The following is an 18,266-nucleotide window of genomic DNA, read 5'->3' as shown; positions in this document are numbered from 1 at the left end:
AATGGGAGACCATGGTTAATGCGAGCCAAGTAGAAATGTGTTCAAATGAAGGGAACGGAACGGAAGGGAGGGGCCGGAAGAGGAATACAAAGATTGGCAAGGCAATACAGGATATGAATCCAAGCGAATGTGAGCGCGTATAGGCAAAGAGTACGTGTATGGAAGGCAAGGCGTGTCTCAGTAAGAGGGTTGGGAGGAAGAGAAATAGAGAAGAAAGAACTGGTGTTTGTTGAAACTGATGTCTGCAACATTGACATTGCCGGCAGCTTTTAATACATTACGGGCATGTTGCCGCTGAAAGAGGCTTGTGTGCTTCTTTTACTTCTCTTTCTCTCGGACGCTTCCTCATCTGCTCTTGGCAGGGATTGGAACACAAGGAGACAAGAGTGTGGTTGTGACAGGCGAACACAGGAGAGAGCAGCGGCATGCCTGAGGTTGCGAGGAGGGTCCTACTTGTCAGGTCAAGACACCAAGCCCGTCATCATCCGCAAGCCGAGACCCGTAGAGAGCTCGCAGTCGAAGCCGAAGCAAGGAGATGCTGCGAAAGAGAGCCCCACAGAAGTGAGCCACGAGATCAAGACGGCCATCATGAAGGCTCGTCAGGCCAAGAAGATGACCCAGAAAGATTTGGCGCAGGCTCTCAACGAATCGGTAGAGCAGCAGGCTCTTGCCGGACGCTGCTCACTCTAGTCTAGGTGCAAACGATCCAGTGGTATGAGAATGGGAAGGCTGTTCCTAACAATGCGCTCATAGCCAAGATGGAGAGGTGAAGGCTCACGAACATGCTCAGCAGCTGACCTGTCGCAGAGTGCTTGGGACGAAACTTCCGAGGGTTAAGAAGGTGAAGCAGAGCGCCGCGACAGCAGACGATGAGAAGCAGCACTCTGTCACATCAGGAGGAGCATCTTAGCGTGTAAATTAGAAAGCCATCACAGTTCCAGTGAAATGAATTCATTGATCATCTCAAGCTGCCCCAAACTCTTGGCAGATGCTGCACGTCTCTGGCTTATTGCAAGAGGAGTAGGACGTCGGCTTCTTGTTGACGAAGCAGTTGATGGCGAACTTCACTTGTGATACTGGAGGCAACGCTTCGTGCATCATGCGCAAGTCAGCGTTGCCATCCGGCAGAGTGTTCCTCCACATGATAGCCTGCATGTGGCTGGTCATTCAGAGGCAAACAGTTCTCTGCGATATTACCATCCCCTTGGTCGGGACGAAGCGATAGCCGAGGTGAGGGAACCTGAGCCTCATGCTCAATCGCTCAGATGAGATAAGAATCGCTGTGAAGGCTCAGCGAAGTCAGACAACACTCACCTCGTCTCTCCTCCCCCTCCCCTCGGGATATCATTCAGGTATCTATGCATCTCCGTCATTCTGTGAGCTCAGACCGCATGATCAAAGCTGACATGAAGATTGTCTTGGGACGGAAGCAGCCGTCGTGATGGAGCTTGTGGTGCTGTCCTGGTTGATACCTGAGGATGTTGAGACACTCGATATGGGACTCGCTGCACTCGGCGAGGAAGGCAAGTCTTTGGGTCACTCGGAGGGCCACTGGGTGGCTGGAGGGATCGAGAGTGCAGGAGAAGCACGTCCTGTTGGCCGAGACTTCTAGTTGAAGGTGGTCGAACGGGTTGTCAGCTTTCAACATGTCCATACTCGATCCTCGTCCGTTGTAGGAGGGAAGGAATTTGCCTGGAGGGGACAAGAATTTGAGCTGGTCGAGAAGCAGACAAGAGGAGTTACCTTGAGTCAAAGACAACAGCTGGTCTACCTCATCGAAATCCAGGAAGTTTTGAATGATACAAACGTAAGGATCTGTAGACATGGTACATTTATACAAGATCCTTTCTGGTTGTAAACTTGATTCCTTCTCCGCTGCTTGTTTCGTCTCATCAGCACTATCTGTATTGCTATTCATCTTCCCTTTGTCATTGAGGTCAAGATTCTCAATCCCTGTATCTACATCGTCATAGGGTTCGATTTCTTCTGTCCCATGTGAGTTGTCAACGCTTTTTGAAAGCATGAGTGAGCAGATGGAGGAGTTTCAGCCTAGCGCCTCAACGAGTCCTGCTTGAACCTGAGACGTGTCAATTGTCAGATCAAGTGACTTGAACCGCCGACGGTAAAGTCCTTCCTTCCTCCAAGCGCCTTCAACTGCTCTCTAGCCCGGCCTATGATGACATGAACATCACCATCATCATCATCATCATCATCATCATCATCATCATCACCATCATCACCATCGTCATCATCACCATCATCATCACCATCATCATCATCATCATCATCATCATCGTCGTCGTCGTCGTCGTCGTCGTCGTCGTCGTCGTCGTCGTCGTCGTCGTCGTCGTCGTCGTCGTCGTCGTCCGACTGTCGTCGTCGTCATCATCATCATCATCATTTCCATTCCTCCTCCTCCTCCTCCTCTCACTGCCGCTCATCCTCAGCACTGGCCTGCCATGCGCACTGCGGCAGCGACAGCATGACTCAGTGAAGCCTCTTATCAGATCAGGTCTCCTCGGGACCTACCGCACTAGTCCGCGACCGGCCGGTGGCCGGGCCCGACCCGGTGATGGCAACCCGTGCCCGCCCCGTTGTTGCATGGCATTGAGCTTGCTAGAGAGCTTGGGAGGTCGGGGTTTAAGGGGGGGGTGGGGTACTTTTGCTTTGTGGGATATGGGTGGGTGTTCATAGTAGATTGGGAGGGTACATGACATCCGGAAATGAGGTACTGGTCACCGAAAGTTCGCTGCAATGGCTGAGGTGAGTGAAGCGGCGATGACCAACATGCAGGACATAGAGCAAGAGAAGCCTGTGAGTCAAGAAGAGAGCAACAGAGCAAAGACTTGCTTCTTGTTGACACATCCTTTTAAATGTTGTGACAAGACACGAAAAATTAAGAAAAATATTTTAGCTGCCCTCGCGTACGAAATTTCATTTGATGCAGCCAGGATTTCATGTTGGATCCGTGTTTTGAAAGTGTTTGGGATAAACGCTTCATAGTAATATAAAGAGAAGATCGGAGGAGCTATGAGAGGAAGCGTGAGCCTGTGGCTGATTCGCACTCCATCTTGTCGTCAGGATGATCTACATGACGAACCGCTGGGTGGGGAGAAATGGCAGAAGGTTCCCTCAGCGATTGTGAAAGAAAATAGGTAGGAACAGAGTGTATGTAATACTGCTGACGTGGTTGGCAGGCTGTGGGAAGAAGGTGCTATTGAGAGGGATGAAAAAATATCTTCTGTGACGGGCGTGTGTTTTCGATTTGCAGTGGCCAAGATAGCTTTGTGGCAAGAATGGAAGAAGTCATCGGTCGTCATGTTCGCAGGGTTGAGCTCCTACTACTTCATAACGGTCCGAGGATGGAGCTTGATCTCACTTCTGTCTATCGGAGGATTTTTGCATCTGTGTGCATCTTTGGCAGTAAAGTTGTATCGCAAGGATGGAAAAGGAGAAGTCGGGAATGTCGTGTAAGTTTGACACGTTTTGACTTTGGTGTGTGCATGACTAGAGTTTCTGCCATGAAGGTTTCAAATGAATGCTTCTGTGATCGCTGAGTACACCAAGAGCGTTGTAGCTGTTGTCAACCAACTGTCGGAATGGTACCAGGAGCAGATAGATGGCATGGATTACACAAAGATAGGGCAGGTGTCATCAAAGAGCCTTTTTCATATGAAATTAACGTGTGGATGATTCAGATTGTTGGGATATATTCTGTGGGACTTCTTGCTGGAATAATTTTCAGCGATTCGACGCTTCTTCTTCTTGGTTAGTACAACAGTGTGAAAGTGCAGAAATGCTGAGATTCAATCGTGTGGAATAATCTTTCGCTTCCAACATCTCGCTTTCTGTATCATAGCTACTGTTAATGATTTGTCGTTCTCGTTTCATCTCTGACGTGTGACTGGCTTTCTCACATTTGGATTTGCAGTTTTCCTCGGGATTATGACCTGTCCGTCCATCTACAGAAACAATCGCCACATAATCGATCCTTACCTCAGCTCGTTGACCTCTCGACATGTATCTTCTGATCTTGTTCTTGAGACTTTCTTGCTGACTATGGCGTGGAGGAGCTTAAGAGTCAAACTCCCAGGGAAACGAAGAACAAATAGCAGCTTAGGCAACACTAGTGTCGCAATCCTGGTTACAATTTTCATTGTAAGCATTCATCCATAAAAAATAAAAGACAGCCAGGCAGCGATTAAGAATATCTATCTACATTTTGCACTATTCACAAAGGACAAGCTGCATTTCGCCTCAATCAACATTAACAAAGATATGCTGACATCATGTGAATCATCTTGATTCGTTTTAGGTTTCAAATATATCCTCGAGTGAATCTCGTTTAGATTTGGAACTCATATTGCCAAAGATCTGAGACCACTGCGATTGATCTTGAGGTTTGTAAGCATGCAAGGTTATTCGCTCTTGCTTCGCTTGGTAACCTAATTCCTTCATGATTGCACTCATTGGTAGATCCATGTTCAACTTGCAATTGAGAGGTTTGTCCATGCATTTGCGTGAGGGCAAGAGTATGAAGTCGGTGGTCATACCATGATCAGGGATGTCGGTAACTGGGTTGTGATGTCCTTGTGAGATGATTTGATGGGCAAGGTCGCCGCATAGATCCCTCACTCTCTGGTGTGGCTGTATGCACACCAAGTGCCTCACCTGATCGGAGATGGTCTGGCTATGAATGAGAACCACAATCTGAGGCGCAGTCACGCCAACATGCTAACTTACCAAGCTGACTTACCTCCAAACTTCTCTTTGACTCAGCGCACTTGCTCTTTACGAGGTTCCCCCGATCCTTTTTATTCACTGAAAAGATGCTGCGTGGTTCGTGTGCTTGTGGAATCACAGTGATGGAGTAGCTTCGATTCACAACTGGTCTGTAAGCGATGGAGCTTGCTTGCTCACGTTTGTCATTGCTGTCTTCAAACAGTTCCAATCGAACCAAGGTTGCCGAGGCACAGAAGGAATTTCTCCTCAAAACATTCATCTGATCTCTGGAGACTTTGCAAGGATTAGGGATAAGGCATGTGGAGCACAGTCGTGCATAAGTTTGTCCACTGTGATCTACCTCCATTTCTGCAGAATTTATATGGTGATGACAATGTTTTTTCAAGGTTTTAGCAGAAGATGGTGAAAGTGAGGGAGAAGAGAAGGATTCAAAATTTGAGGTTTCAGCAGTGAAAGTTGAAATATTCGACGAGTTCGACAAGTTTGAGACAGCTATGAAACTCTGTTCCTGCGTCTTCAGCATATCTGACCTGATCTCCTTGTTGCTGTTCTTGTTCTTGAGCTCTGATTCAGGTACGCACACCTTGACTGTTCGCCTCGACATGCTTCTTCTCACACTGGCTTGTGCGTATCCACTCAGATTATCATGGACTCGGCCAGACGTACCCCACCACCCCATGGCCCTAGAACGGCGCCACCACCCCACCCTACCATCCTTAACTCAACTTGACAAGCTCAAAGGGTGCTGTCAGTGTTGACCCACCCGGTCATCATACTCATCCTCCACCCGGTCACCTCAGCGAGTCGCTTCCGACCACGGAGGCTCTGTCAACGGGGTCACTGCACCGCCCAGGGCCCGGCCACCCGGTACCCTACCCCGGTTAGCAACCCCCATTCCTCATTGAAAGATCCCCAGTGGGTGGCGGAGATATTTTGCAGACTACCCCGGTGCTGCGCCATCACAAGGCTGGGCCACATGACCGGTGGTCGGTGGTTAGTACCGACCGACGGTCATTCGCCGGAATCATAAAACGACTGTGGCAGATTTGACACCCCCTACCCCCTACCCCCTACCCCCTACCCCCTACCCGGGCCGCCCCTACCCCCTACCCCTTCCCCTAGCCTGCTTACCCCTACCCCTTCCCCTACCCTGCTTACCCCTACCCCCTAACCACTGACCAGAGGCTGACCAGGCTTGAGTCCTGTAACCCACCCCCTCTGCAGCCCAACACTTCCCGCAGCAATCGTCACCGTCACGGCGACTGGTACCGGCAGTAACCAGGACCACCCCTAGTCACTACCTACCCTACCCACCCCGCGGCTGTTGATGCGGGATGAGTCTCGGTCACGGTCAGCGGGAGTAAAGAGGCTAGCCTAGGAGTAAAAACCTAGAACCTCGGAAAAAAAAAGAAATAAAATAAGAAACAAAAAACCTTGTAAAAGCCCTACCGGAGGTTTAAAAGGTGGAGCAGCCGGGGATCGAACCCGGGGCCTTCCGCATGCAAAGCGGACGCGCTACCACTGCGCTACTGCCCCACATCACGTGAGACTGAGTTCCGTGGAGTTGATATATCCCTGATGCTTCTTGCGGGCAGGGAAAGTGTGAAGGCGAAGCCAACCAGGAGGAATGACTGGGAGCTCGCAGGTTAGAATCTCGAAGACCGCAGATAGGATAGATGATGTTATGGTTTTACTGCTGCCACCACAACAGGCTCCTTAGCATGGCATAAATTCGAAAGTTGCATGTTCAATTGAGCTTCTCATCAGTGGAAGACATGATTCGTTGGATGGGCAAGATGAATCCATGACTACCATCATTTAACAATCCATGTATTTTGAAATGCAGTCTTTCAGATTGTTTTGAAGGAAAATCTAAATCCCATCATTGCTGAGTATTTATGGGTGACTCAAACGATGAATGGATGTGTGGATATAGCAGCAATGATTTTGGGATAAGCAAGTGTGAAACAAGATGGCTGAAAAACAGAACTAGATCATGTAAATGTTCAGTCTCCGTATCACCTTGTCCGCCCATTCCACACTTGCGTCTCATCGTACCTGCCTCCCTTCTCGCTGTCTTGTCTCCTCTCATGCTTTGCTCTCTTCTTATTGATTTCATCTCAGTATCTGTGTCGATTTTTTTGTAATGTCCTTTGCCGCTGCATTTTTCATGTTGTGGTTCAAATCATTCTCTTCTTCCCTTCCTTCATTCCCTCGCTTCCCCTCCCCCCCTTGCACCCGCATAGCGCTTTCATCAATAAAATAATATAAGATGCGGGGATAAAACTTTATTGGAGTTTATTATTGCAGTTTTAAAAACAAACCATCCACAAAATTCATTGACTGAAAATATAGATCATCTTCTACTCAAGTACCCCTGCATTCTATCTGCTTCTTCCTGTGCAATAGGGGTAGGGGTACTTTTTCCTTGCCTACATCCACCCCCACCCCTTTTCCTATATTCGATAGAATTTATTGGTGTTACCCTACCCCTTCATAGACCACCCCTACCTCCATTTGTTATGGAAATATCACCCCTTATCTTTGCGCCCTACACTAACCCCTACCTACAATTTGTATCTTTGACACCACCCCTGGGTGTCGTCCTCCCACGGTTCGTCATTTCCAGCATGAGGGAACGGCAACAAGGGCAAGAGCGTCAAGGAGGAGGAGAAGCATGCAGAGGAGCTGAAACAGCAGCAGCAGGAAGAGGATCTTTAGCTCAAAGAACAATGACCTGCTCCAATGCTCTTCCTTTCTGTTGTTCAGCTGCTCAGCTTCATCTTCACAACTCGCACCCTACCAGGGCCTCTCATAGCCACTCGTTCCCTTCTTCTCGTTGTATCACGTCATCCAGTTGGAGACGCTTTCAGCCCTGGCTTCTCCTGCCTCTCTTATTCAGCTTCCCCTGTGCTTCGTCGGATGCTTCCACGGAAACTTGTATGCAGGACAGTGGCACTAGGTCTGCCGGGGTCCGCCCGTTCTTACGTGGAATGCAAGGTGTACTCCAGGGCAACAATTCGCTCGTCACAGCAGCTGTCACAGCTGCAGGCGTGCAAGTGCTGAAGCGGGCCATGAGCAACTCTGCACTTGCTGGTGGATTTCAGGAACTGTTCTCCAAGAAGGATTCAATTCAGGTCCCCTCCCCTGCTGTCATGCAGGACGATAGGGGGCTGCCGACTAGCATCCCCTTCCTCGGGGAGAACCTGCGGACTATTCAATGGCTTCCAGCAGAATGGCAAGATTGGGGACAACTAAAGTACATGCAGAAGTGGTCTCGAGCAACCGAGGAGCTGACCGAACAGGCTCGATTGCAGTGGAAAGAAGGAGCCAAGAAGGTTGAAACTCAGCTGAGAGAGCTGTCAAAGATGCCGACGTGGGAGGAGCTACAGCGAATTCAGCCTCTGCTGCAACCCTGGGGAGGGCGAACAATTGATCAAAGGCTCAAGGCATGGCAGGACACCGTCAACGTCAAGATCGAGCATTTCCGCACCAACGTTCTTCGCGCTCCCCGCAGCCGACGAGCGGAGCTTGCTGCTTCAGCTGCGGAAGTTGAAGGGACAAACAAGATGCTGCTGGGCCGTCTCTTCACAGTCCTTGCGGGAGACGGATGGGAGCACGTGTTGCATCAAGACGGAGTAGACGTATATCGAAAGCGCATCGTCGATCTTTATCAGGGAGGAGAGAAGTTTTACTGCGTGAAAGCTGTCGGAGTGATCGATGCTAAGGCTGCTGATATCTACGAGCTACTCAAGGACAGCGCGAGGGTGGATGAGTACAACGAGGAGTGTGCTCAGGTGCGAGACCTCTCCGCCCTCTCGTCTGACACCAAGGTCACATGGGCGGCAAGCAAGACTTACTTCCCCTTCAAGCCCCGCGATTTCGTCACTCGCGTCCACAACACACAGCTGAATGATGGGACGTATGTGATCATGAGCCGGTCAGAGGACGTTGACTTCACCGATGGTGGCGCTGATTACGTGAGGACCGAGGTTCTCCTGGCCGGCAACGTGATGCGTCCGTGCCCTGACGACCCCAACAAGACAGAATTCACGACCATAGCGCACATCAACCCTGGAGGAGCTGCAGACACTCCGCTGGGAGCTCAGATCACGAATCGCATTTGCATTCATGGCCCGGTTTCCTTCATCAGGAAGATTGAGACAGTCTGCGGGAAAGGTGGAGCACAGTAGACAGAAAGCACAAAAGAGGCACAAGTAGGAGAAAGTGACATAATTAAAGAGGAGGTGACTGTAAAGTCATGCTATCTACCACACACTTGGTTCCTCTGCCTTGTAACACCCGCAATCAGGCCATCATGATCTCGTTTGAGTTCTTCGTAGCCAGGAGAATCTCTGTGCTTGGCCTGATCACAACATTTCAGAATATCAGTCTTCCACATGTGAGTATGTAGCAACGATTACCGTTGGACAGTTTCTAGCCTGTTGCAAAGAAAATGAGCTTCAACTCAGACGAGTGCAAGAGTTCAAGGCACTTCACTCACGAGGAGATGATCGTCGTGGTGCCTGTTTTTTGTGAGCTTGTTTCACTCCTGCAGGGTATCGTGACTCTCCCGACAACCTTCAACCAACCTCACAGGAAGTTTCGGTGCTCAGACAACCGTTGAAAATCGTTTCGCAGAGAGGATTCCCTCGCTTCGGCATCGGCTCTCAGTGCTTTCTCTGCTCAAGACTTCAGTCGACAGCAGGTGATCAGCTGGACTCCGAGACACTCTCGCGGTACCTGACTTGAGATCTTCCTGAAGCCTCGTGAGCTCGAGCTCCAGTATTCGCTTCTCCTCCTCGAGCTTTCTTTTCATCTGTCAAAGGATCATTTGACTACCGACTTGGAAAATCTCCTGTACGTCGTTGATGTGTTGAGAACGGATGGCTTCATCATTCTGCATCTGCCGTTCGATGGATTTCTCGAATTCAAGTCTCTTCTGAGCTTCCCCATATTTTACTTCAAGAGATTTGCGGTATTCCTCTAGTTTGAGGAGCGTGAACTCATTTTCTCTCCTCTCGTTATCCTGCAGAATGTTTATCACTCAGAAGGTGCATGGCACATGCGTTCACTTTCGTCTGGTTGGACTGTTGCATCCCTCTGATACGGTTCTCATTCTCTTGAACCATCTGTGCGTGCATTTCGCGCAGACTTGCAAGCTCCTCTCGGCCCTTCATTGCCTCGGTTTCTGCGTATCTCAGTGCTGACTTGAGCCATTCATTTTCTTCTTGCTGGTTGACGCATCAGATCTATTCGTTTTACACACAGTTTAATTCAACCTGCGTTGCTTTCTGCAGATCATGCTCGCTGACGCTCTGTGGATACACCTGTGCCTCTCGAACAAGGTCTGCACAAGATTCCACTCAGACGTACACAGCAGAAAATTTCTGCGCAGAAGTGTTCAACAACAACAAACCTGAGCCGTACAATACTGGGCGAGTCTTGTTGTTGGCTGAGTAAACAGGGGCATGTTGGTTTTGTGTTGATGAGCTATCATCTAGGAACTCGTTGGAGCCGCGCATGAGCTCTGCCTCAAAGATTTCATTCTTCTGCCCGTCTCTCAGGACGATCTTGACTGTTGATCCTTGCTCCCCAACTATCAGATCGCGGATTTGCATCACGCCCATTCCCATGCAATCGGTGTTGTCCACTCGAAGGATCTTGTGAGGGGTTAGGGTCGCCTGAGAGGTCTGTGCAGTACCTGATCGCCAACTTTGATTCTTCCATGGCGACTTGCAGATCCTCGCCAAACCACCTGAAGCGAACCGTCAAGTTTGAATCACGTGTGTGAAGGCACACCTGCTTCACAAAGACATCTGGTGATCCCTCGACTTCCCCAAGAAGCAGCCCAACTCCAGCCGGTTCTAAAAGCGTAATAATCAACTCACGCCATTACTTTCTTTGTGGTCTCTTAAACTGCGTCACCGTTCATGATCAATTGTGCAGAATGGATGATATGAAGTGAGGAGTGCTGTGATGTGATGTGATGTGATGTGATGTGATGTGATGTGATGTGATGTGATGTGATGTGATGTGATGTGATGTGATGTGATGTGATGTGAGGCAAGTTTGAACTTGCCAACACTTGAGGCATATGACATTGCAATCGTCCGGTTGAAGAGCATCTCATTCTTCGCTTCGTTACTCACTCTGCATGATTTCGGCGTCTCTCAAAGGGCTGGAGGGGTGGGGACAGCAAAGGAATTCAAAAGCAGGCTATCTACTAGATGTCGGAGGGGTGGGGGTGGGGGGAGGAGGAGGGTCCATGCCGTGATTCGAACGGTAGAACAGCCTCTATGCCATCATGACCCCCCTGACCCCAATCATGATGGGGTCTGAGCCTCCGAGGGGGGTGGGTCACCATATTCGGGACCCCCGATTTTCCAAGTTCAAGGCAGGCTCAAGGGTGGGTAGTGTGGCTGGTCCGACGGGCGCCGGAGGTTCCGAGCGAGACTACCGGTAGTAGTGACGGGCTGACCGTACAGTGACGAGCCTGAGGACCCCAGACCACCAGGGGTCCCCACATGCGCTGGCACTGCCGGTCACTGCGGCTACCGGTAGCCTCAGACTCTATAAGATCAGGTACCGGGCCGTACTACTACCGTACGGCGGTAGCCTACTCAGGGGTAGGTGCCATATACCACGGTAGCCTACAGTGACAGGTACTAGACCGGACCGGTACTATAAACCCTTCACCCTAAGCCTACCGGCCCTTGAATCAGCTCAGTGCCGGCAACTTTCAAACTTTTAAAATCATCCGACGATCCGGGCCGTCGCGACTGGGCCGGCGGCGCCGGGCCGCCGGGGGCGGCCCCGGGCGGTGCCGCCCGGGCCGTGCCATCCGATGATCCCGGGCCGGCCGACTCCGCCGCGGCCGGGCGGGTCGGGCCCGGCGGCGCTGAGCCGCTCGCCGCGGCGCGCCCCTGAGTTTGGCGGCCCGGGCCCGGACCCCGATCATCGGCCGGGTGACTCAGTGTCGGCGGTCCGCCGGAGCCTGCCACTGAAGTGCCGCCTGAGCCGCGCCTCCGCCGGCCGGCCCGAGTGGCACCCGGGCCCGTCGGACCGCGACGGCCGGCCGCGGGCCGGTCCGAGAAACTTACCCGGTGGCTTACCGGTAAACTATTCATAATTCGGTATGATTTTTAACTTAACTTTGAGTAAACATTCACAATTCGGTCTGCACGACCGTGACCTGCTAAACCGAATTTCCTTTGAATAATAACAAATATACCTGTTATTAGCACAAATATCTTCCAATTCTCCAATCAAATTTCAGTTGTTTGGGCATTTCGGTTATTTTTTCGGGTATTTTAACCTGTTTTCAAAGGAAAGGAAATCTCGAGACCTGCTTCCGAAATAGGCTGGAAGAATTGGTGAGCGCAAGAAATCATTTGCGGTGGGGGATGCAGACTCCTATCATGTTTTGAATACCACAATCTCAGTTGTCCAGAATTGTTTTTGACTAATATTTAATAGATAATATATTTTAACTAAAGATTTTCATGTACAAAGGCACATGTTTGACTCAAAGGACATATCACCCTTTCCGAGAAAATGCCACCAACCACTCTTCCGACTTGACATGGTGGCGAAAAAAATCCAAATATATCTCAAAATATTGAAATTGGTTCTGAATATTGCAAATCAAAGAATACTTTTTCATCAACCTCCCCAGATAATTTGAGTGGTATCGCCAACATTCTTTAAACTCATCCAATCCAGTCACCACCCGTTTTCACGAAGGTGGATGGATCTCCCACCCCGTCCTAAAGGACCCCACCCTATATTCACCGAATCGAATCGGGAAAACGCTTACCTGCTACACAACCCCCTACCCCCTCCTTTAACTACCATCACAACAATGACTCCCTGTCATGTTCTACCCCACCCCCTTCGTGATCCCCTTCCCCGTTCCGATGATCTATTTCCTACTCAATCTCCACCCCACCTTCGTTAGCTCAATGTGCTTCCGGTACCCTTTACCCCCTAGTTCCACCTCCTTTAAATATGGAAGGGTGGGGTAGTACAATTCCGGAACACCCACCCTTCCTTGTTAAAAAAACAGCTATGATTCGGCATGGGGCTGTCACGTACATATCAGATTAAATCCTTCTTCCCTCCCTCCCTCCCTCCCTCCCTCCCTCCCTCGCTTCATCTCTCTTCCTCCCTTGATCTCCTCACTCTCTCCCTCCCTCTCTTCACCCTTCTTACTAACCTATCTTGCTTTCGCTGTTCTCTACCCGATTTTTTCTCGTTGAGGTTCTCCGTCGCCTCGTGTTTTTCTCTTCAAGAGTTCCTTCCATCTTCTTCTCGGCATCTACACCGGCTTGCACGTTCATCCAGACATTGATGTCTCCAGCAGCCAAGCGAAGGCTTCCACTAATTAGTCTAGAAGAGGTCATGCATTCATTGGATCCAATCGACTGTGAGGAGACCAGTACGAAATGCTGGATCCCTTCAAAGCGCAGGAATGTGAGCTCCAAGAGAAAGTGGGGGGTGAGCCTTCTCGAGCCCTCGCAAGCTCCACCAGCTGAGGTGAGACTCATGCTTAAGGCGCATGTGATGCTGACTGGCTGCTCAGGTGCTCAAAGGAAAGCTGTACATAGGAAACAGAGAGCAGGCAACCAACTGGGAGACTATCACTTCCCTGGGGGTCACTCATATCATTAACGTGTCGAGACAAGACTGCAGGCCCTTCGCCTCGCACGTGCAGTATTATCACTGCGGTATCCCCGATCAGGTTGATGCAGACCTGACCAAGGCATTGCACAGCTCGTGGGATTTCTTCCAAGAAGCGACCAACAGACGGGATGACGCTTGCGTTCTCGTTCACTGCGCCAGCGGAGTCTCGCGATCGGTAGCGATGGTTTCTTACTTCCTCATGCGACTGGAGGGGATCAGCTTCTACGAAAGCCTTGAAAGAATCCGGGCAACGCATCCCGCAGCTCAGCCTAACATCGGGTTCGTGCGTCAGCTGCAGGCACTAGAGCGTGGCTTGTGCAAGTATGAGTCAGGAAGCGCCAACTTGTTTCAAGAGGTTCCCTTCTACGTAAAGTTGCAGCCCTGCCCTTATGGCTCAGGCTGGACTGAAAATGTTTCTGAATAAGTAGCATGAGAGTTTAAGAGGAGAAAAGAAATCGCCTTGTTCGTTGAGGTTAGTCTGGCCTCAAGAATGATAAAGTTGTGGATTCGGTGGCTGCTCGTCCCTCTTGTCGAAATGACTTCCATGCTCTCAATCCAGCTCGGCGCTTCCTCTCCTTCTCGTCTACGAGCGGAGGCCGTAGATGGCCTCCAACTCTCCCACTTCTCCTCGCGTGTTGTACATCCGTCCAGCCACCTGCAAGCGCATGAGGAGAAGAACTTGCAAGTCAGCAGAAGAGAGAAGAGCATAATGCAAAGAGACGCTCAGATCTGGCATAAGACAGGTTGTGGAGGGAGGGAGCCGTACGGGAACATAGTCATCTTTGCTCGTGCTGCCGTCAACTCGAAACTTGAAGGGAATGGTAGGAGCCTTCGCGTGATCCTCCAGCCTGGAGCTCGCGGTCAGCTACGAGATGATGATGAGGAAGAAGAAGCTGATCGGGAAGGAGGGAGAGAGGGGAGTGGCGACGAGCCCGCGTCTTACTTAGCATCATGGAATTGAATGTGTAGATGAGGCTTAGGGCAGAAACCGACGTCTCCTGACTCGCAGATAACTTCTCCATCCTGCCACGACGGTCAGACTTCTTGACGTTCAGTGAGGAAGAGAAGGGAGAGGAGGAAGAAAACAAAGCAGCAGCAGAGGCAGAGGCAGAGGAACTAGTTGCAATGGGCATGAGGCACCTTGACTCGATCGCCCTCCTTGAAGCGCACGCTTCCTTTCTTGATGTGAACGTACTCCACGAGCAACTGCAGACTTGTGAGGATGCACCGCGTTAGGATAGACTTACTCCGCAATCAAGCTGCAGCAAGACGCTGTTCCACTTGAGAAAATTCTTGCAGTCGGCTCCGCTAACCTGCCGGCTATGATTTGAGGGAAGGGGAGAAGGATAGGAGGGACAAGCGGCAACAGAGGAAAATGCAGAACAGGGAGGTGGAACAGGAGGATGTACAGGAGCAGATTGAATAAGAGGGAGGGAGGCGAGGGGGATGGGATCCTCTCTCACTTGATTGTCTTGCGAGATGACGGCAACCTTTCCATCTGCTACAGCGACCACTTCAGTCCCGACAGGACATTCGAGATCAACAGCATGTCTCGTCGTCTGATCAACCGTGTCAGCGATCACTCCCAGTTCCTCGCCTTGCCAGCTCTCTTTCATCCTGCTCCCTTTTCTTTGCCTTCCACAACTCCTCTCGATCGCCTCTTGATCAATACCGCTCTCCTCACCAGGAAGAAGTGTGTGAAGTGCCCGTTGAAGCCTTGGGAGCAGAGGAAGGGACCATCTCCCGCGAGGGGGAATCGGAAGGAGGCGACAGAGGCGTAGCTCTTCTCCACCGGCAGCTCCTCCAGGTCGTCGATGATGGACTGGATGTCTCTGCCATTCATCAACTCGGACAAGTTGCCTGCGAGAGGACGTGAGCCGACGGGAGGGCAGCAGGTCGCTCGCCTGAGGAGGGGGCAACTCTTCTGCCTCTTCGTGGGGGCCTCACATAGCAGAGGTCCATGACCGTCATGGGCTTCATCACCAGCACGAACGTGGTGACCTGGTGCTCTTCCCCTCCCTCCTCCCGCACGGGAGTCGTCAGCAGCGGCTTCCCCATGGAGGAGAAGACTCTCCTCCTCACGCTGATGTACATGGACCGCCGCTGCTTGCGAGCATTGACAGCGCTGAGGAGATGAGTGTCGGGGTCGATGATGAGGTCAGGAGGAGAACAGCCCTTGGGCTGCCCTAAGATTTCTCGACTGATGGAGAAGAAGAAAAACAGTGAGAGGAGAGTACGGGACGAGTAGCAAACAATTTGTACCTATACTTGAACATGTCTTCCAACCTGCAGACAAGTCACCACCTGAATTCGCCTCCCCTTTCCTCTCTCCTCCCCTCCTCATATTATTGCTTATCTTCTCTCCTCACCACTCGGCGTCGTGATATGCAACGTAACATCCTCGACCGAAGTCCGGTACGAAATTTCCGGTAACGAGCTCCTCATAGGGCAGCATCTTCACTCCCGCAGGCTCCGTCACCTCCTCCTCCATCTGCAGGGTTGCTTGGAAGGAGGCAGCGAGGCTGCTCTTCTTCGACTTGCTCTTCTTCTTGTGGCTCGAGGCCACTCCCTCTCCCTGCTCTACCGGCTTCACCCCCCAAGGCTCCGCTCGCTTGCTCGCTTCGTGGGCGGAGGAGGGAGAGTCTGCGAAGTTGAAGGAGAACCCAACTTGCTCTCCTCCCTTCACCCTGGCAGGCGAGACGGCAGGAGTTAGGTCGACCAGCACCGCGACATGTCAGAGCATACTGCTTGAGAGCATCGATGAGAGACGACGAAACCGTGGACGATCGTGTGGTAGACGTGCGAGTGTCTGTCATCACCATCAGTTCAAGTCGGCAAGCAACGACAGCACCTGCTCTGCTCTCTTTCTTCTCTTCGTCACAATCGTCCTTCACAGCGATCCTAAAAGCAGCAAGATGAGGCAAGCGCTATAGAGCTCCAAGGGCACATGCTCACTTGTCTAGAAACTTCCTCACTCGCTTTTCTGAAATTTCCCACTCCTTGTTCAAGTCCTTCAAGGTAGCCAGGATCCTGAGAGCCACATGTTAGCCCCCTGTGTTCATGCAGAAGCTCGTCATCACTTCTTGGCGCTCATGTCTGGATGACTCTCCCGAAGCGTCTGCCACGATTGTATCAGACAGGTATGCATGCATCGCTCCTCTACCTCTATCGCAGCTTGAACGTCGTCAGCCTCAGGGATCATCTTCAGTCAACGTCACTGTAGGGAAGGGAAGCCATGCTCCTCCTTCAACACTCGCGTTCCTTTCATACCCACTCACACTCACACGTGTAGATCATCACCTCCCTCTGCTTGCTGTCACTAACACGTGTAGATCATCACATCCTTCTGCTTGCTATCACTAACACGTGTAGATCATCACCTCCCTCGGCTTGCTATCACTAACACGTGTAGATCATCACCTCCCTCGGCTTGCTATCACTAACACGTGTAGATCATCACATCCTTCTGCTTGCTATCACTAACACGTGTAGATCATCACCTCCTTCTGCTTGCTATCACTAACACGTGTAGATCATCACCTCCCTCTGCTTGCTATCACTAACACGTGTAGATCATCACATCCCTCGGCTTGCTATCACTAACACGTGTAGATCATCACCTCCTTCTGCTTGCTATCACTAACACGTGTAGATCATCACCTCCTTCTGCTTGCTATCACTAACACGTGTAGATCATCACCTCCTTCTGCTTGCTATCACTACCACGTGTAGATCATCACCTCCTTCTGCTTGCTATCACTAACACGTGTAGATCATCACCTCCTTCTGCTTGCTATCACTACCACGTGTAGATCATCACCTCCTTCTGCTTGCTATCACTACCACGTGTAGATCATCACCTCCTTCTGCTTGCTATCACTACCACGTGTAGATCATCACCTCCTTCTGCTTGCTATCACTAACACGTGTAGATCATCACCTCCTTCTGCTTGCTATCACTAACACGTGTAGATCATCACCTCCTTCTGCTTGCTATCACTACCACGTGTAGATCATCACCTCCTTCTGCTTGCTATCACTAACACGTGTAGATCATCACCTCCTTCTGCTTGCTATCACTACCACGTGTAGATCATCACCTCCTTCTGCTTGCTATCACTACCACGTGTAGATCATCACCTCCTTCTGCTTGCTATCACTACCACGTGTAGATCATCACCTCCTTCTGCTTGCTATCACTACCACGTGTAGATCATCACCTCCTTCTGCTTGCTATCACTAACACGTGTAGATCATCACCTCCTTCTGCTTGCTATCACTACCACGTGTAGATCATCACCTCCTTCTGCTTGCTATCACTACCACGTGTAGATCATCACCTCCTTCTGCTTGCTATCACTAACACGTGTAGATCATCACCTCCTTCTGCTTGCTATCACTACCACGTGTAGATCATCACCTCCTTCTGCTTGCTATCACTAACACGTGTAGATCATCACCTCCTTCTGCTTGCTATCACTAACACGTGTAGATCATCACCTCCTTCTGCTTGCTATCACTAACACGTGTAGATCATCACCTCCTTCTGCTTGCTATCACTACCACAACTCTCTCTGATTCCCTCCTTGCCTGTCCGAATTTTCAGACCCGTGCAGGGAAAAGGAACCGAATGATGGATGACCAGAGATTATCATCCCCCTCGTCCCCCATCATACCCATCACACTTATCATCCCCCTCGTCTCCCTGACTCCATAGCAATGCTGGCGGCCACGACATGGTGGTTGTGCGGCGAGACGATGGTGAGGAGGAGGAGGAGGAGGAGGAGGAGGAGGAGGAGGAGGAGGAGGAGGAGGAGAAGAAGAGAAGAGATGGAAGC

The 18,266-nt window shown here is 50.8% G+C and overlaps 8 protein-coding genes and 1 non-coding gene across 9 annotated transcripts in view; 6 read left to right on the top strand and 3 right to left on the bottom strand.

Moving 5' to 3' along the window:
* The first annotated feature begins 263 nt into the window (after window positions 1-263).
* On the top strand, window positions 264-965 carry GUITHDRAFT_153125 (transcription factor MBF1, PPC-targeted). The gene is made up of 3 exons (XM_005830917.1): window positions 264-651; window positions 696-766; window positions 808-965. The coding sequence occupies exons 1-3, from the start codon at window positions 286-288 to the stop codon at window positions 908-910; spliced, it is 540 nt and encodes a 179-aa protein (XP_005830974.1). The 5' UTR covers window positions 264-285; the 3' UTR covers window positions 911-965.
* On the bottom strand, window positions 964-2,023 carry GUITHDRAFT_140128 (hypothetical protein; the record flags this gene model as incomplete). Its single annotated transcript, XM_005830916.1, has 5 exons — window positions 964-1,149; window positions 1,198-1,240; window positions 1,315-1,356; window positions 1,473-1,692; window positions 1,744-2,023. The coding sequence occupies 5 exons, from the start codon at window positions 2,021-2,023 to the stop codon at window positions 964-966; spliced, it is 771 nt and encodes a 256-aa protein (XP_005830973.1).
* A 1,059-nt stretch (window positions 2,024-3,082) lies between these two features.
* GUITHDRAFT_163708 (hypothetical protein) lies at window positions 3,083-5,428 on the top strand (the record flags this gene model as incomplete). Its single annotated transcript, XM_005830915.1, has 7 exons — window positions 3,083-3,126; window positions 3,198-3,470; window positions 3,528-3,648; window positions 3,699-3,768; window positions 3,932-4,020; window positions 4,071-4,710; window positions 4,757-5,428. 6 exons carry the CDS (start codon window positions 3,083-3,085, stop codon window positions 4,110-4,112), a joined length of 639 nt encoding a protein of 212 aa, XP_005830972.1. The 3' UTR covers window positions 4,113-4,710; window positions 4,757-5,428.
* A 779-nt stretch (window positions 5,429-6,207) lies between these two features.
* GUITHDRAFT_t55 lies at window positions 6,208-6,279 on the bottom strand. The gene has a single exon. It is a non-coding gene; the product is annotated as a tRNA-Ala (tRNA).
* Window positions 6,280-7,377: 1,098 nt separating this feature from the next.
* On the top strand, window positions 7,378-9,718 carry GUITHDRAFT_153123 (hypothetical protein). Its single transcript, XM_005830914.1, has one exon. The coding sequence runs from the start codon at window positions 7,686-7,688 to the stop codon at window positions 8,934-8,936; it is 1,251 nt and encodes a 416-aa protein (XP_005830971.1). The 5' UTR covers window positions 7,378-7,685; the 3' UTR covers window positions 8,937-9,718.
* A 3,428-nt stretch (window positions 9,719-13,146) lies between these two features.
* On the top strand, window positions 13,147-13,852 carry GUITHDRAFT_110096 (hypothetical protein; the record flags this gene model as incomplete). The annotated part of the gene is made up of 2 exons (XM_005830913.1): window positions 13,147-13,281; window positions 13,328-13,852. The coding sequence occupies 2 exons, from the start codon at window positions 13,147-13,149 to the stop codon at window positions 13,850-13,852; spliced, it is 660 nt and encodes a 219-aa protein (XP_005830970.1).
* Window positions 13,853-14,011: 159 nt separating this feature from the next.
* GUITHDRAFT_140123 (hypothetical protein) lies at window positions 14,012-15,919 on the bottom strand (the record flags this gene model as incomplete). The annotated part of the gene is made up of 10 exons (XM_005830912.1): window positions 14,012-14,083; window positions 14,195-14,276; window positions 14,372-14,451; window positions 14,569-14,634; window positions 14,676-14,741; window positions 14,892-14,987; window positions 15,113-15,352; window positions 15,376-15,628; window positions 15,691-15,714; window positions 15,798-15,919. The coding sequence occupies 10 exons, from the start codon at window positions 15,917-15,919 to the stop codon at window positions 14,012-14,014; spliced, it is 1,101 nt and encodes a 366-aa protein (XP_005830969.1).
* A 1,604-nt stretch (window positions 15,920-17,523) lies between these two features.
* GUITHDRAFT_72639 (hypothetical protein) lies at window positions 17,524-17,791 on the top strand (the record flags this gene model as incomplete). Its single annotated transcript, XM_005830911.1, has 2 exons — window positions 17,524-17,634; window positions 17,681-17,791. Coding segments are annotated over 2 exons (222 nt in total), but the record flags the coding sequence as incomplete, so codon positions are not given.
* A 344-nt stretch (window positions 17,792-18,135) lies between these two features.
* Window positions 18,136-18,266, top strand: part of GUITHDRAFT_87589 (hypothetical protein) — a gene marked incomplete at its 3' end in the record, with an annotated part of 3,772 nt that continues 3,641 nt past the window's right edge. The window contains exon 1 of the mRNA XM_005830910.1: window positions 18,136-18,189. Coding sequence (XP_005830967.1) covers window positions 18,148-18,189 — 42 coding nt within the window. The 5' untranslated portion in view covers window positions 18,136-18,147. The remainder of the gene's footprint in view (window positions 18,190-18,266) is intronic.

Source organism: Guillardia theta (genome assembly GCF_000315625.1).
Source record: "Guillardia theta CCMP2712 unplaced genomic scaffold GUITHscaffold_43, whole genome shotgun sequence".
Classification (NCBI taxonomy): domain Eukaryota; class Cryptophyceae; order Pyrenomonadales; family Geminigeraceae; genus Guillardia; species Guillardia theta.
Note: the sequence above shows the minus strand (reverse complement) of the source record. Positions and strands in the feature narration are given on the sequence as shown.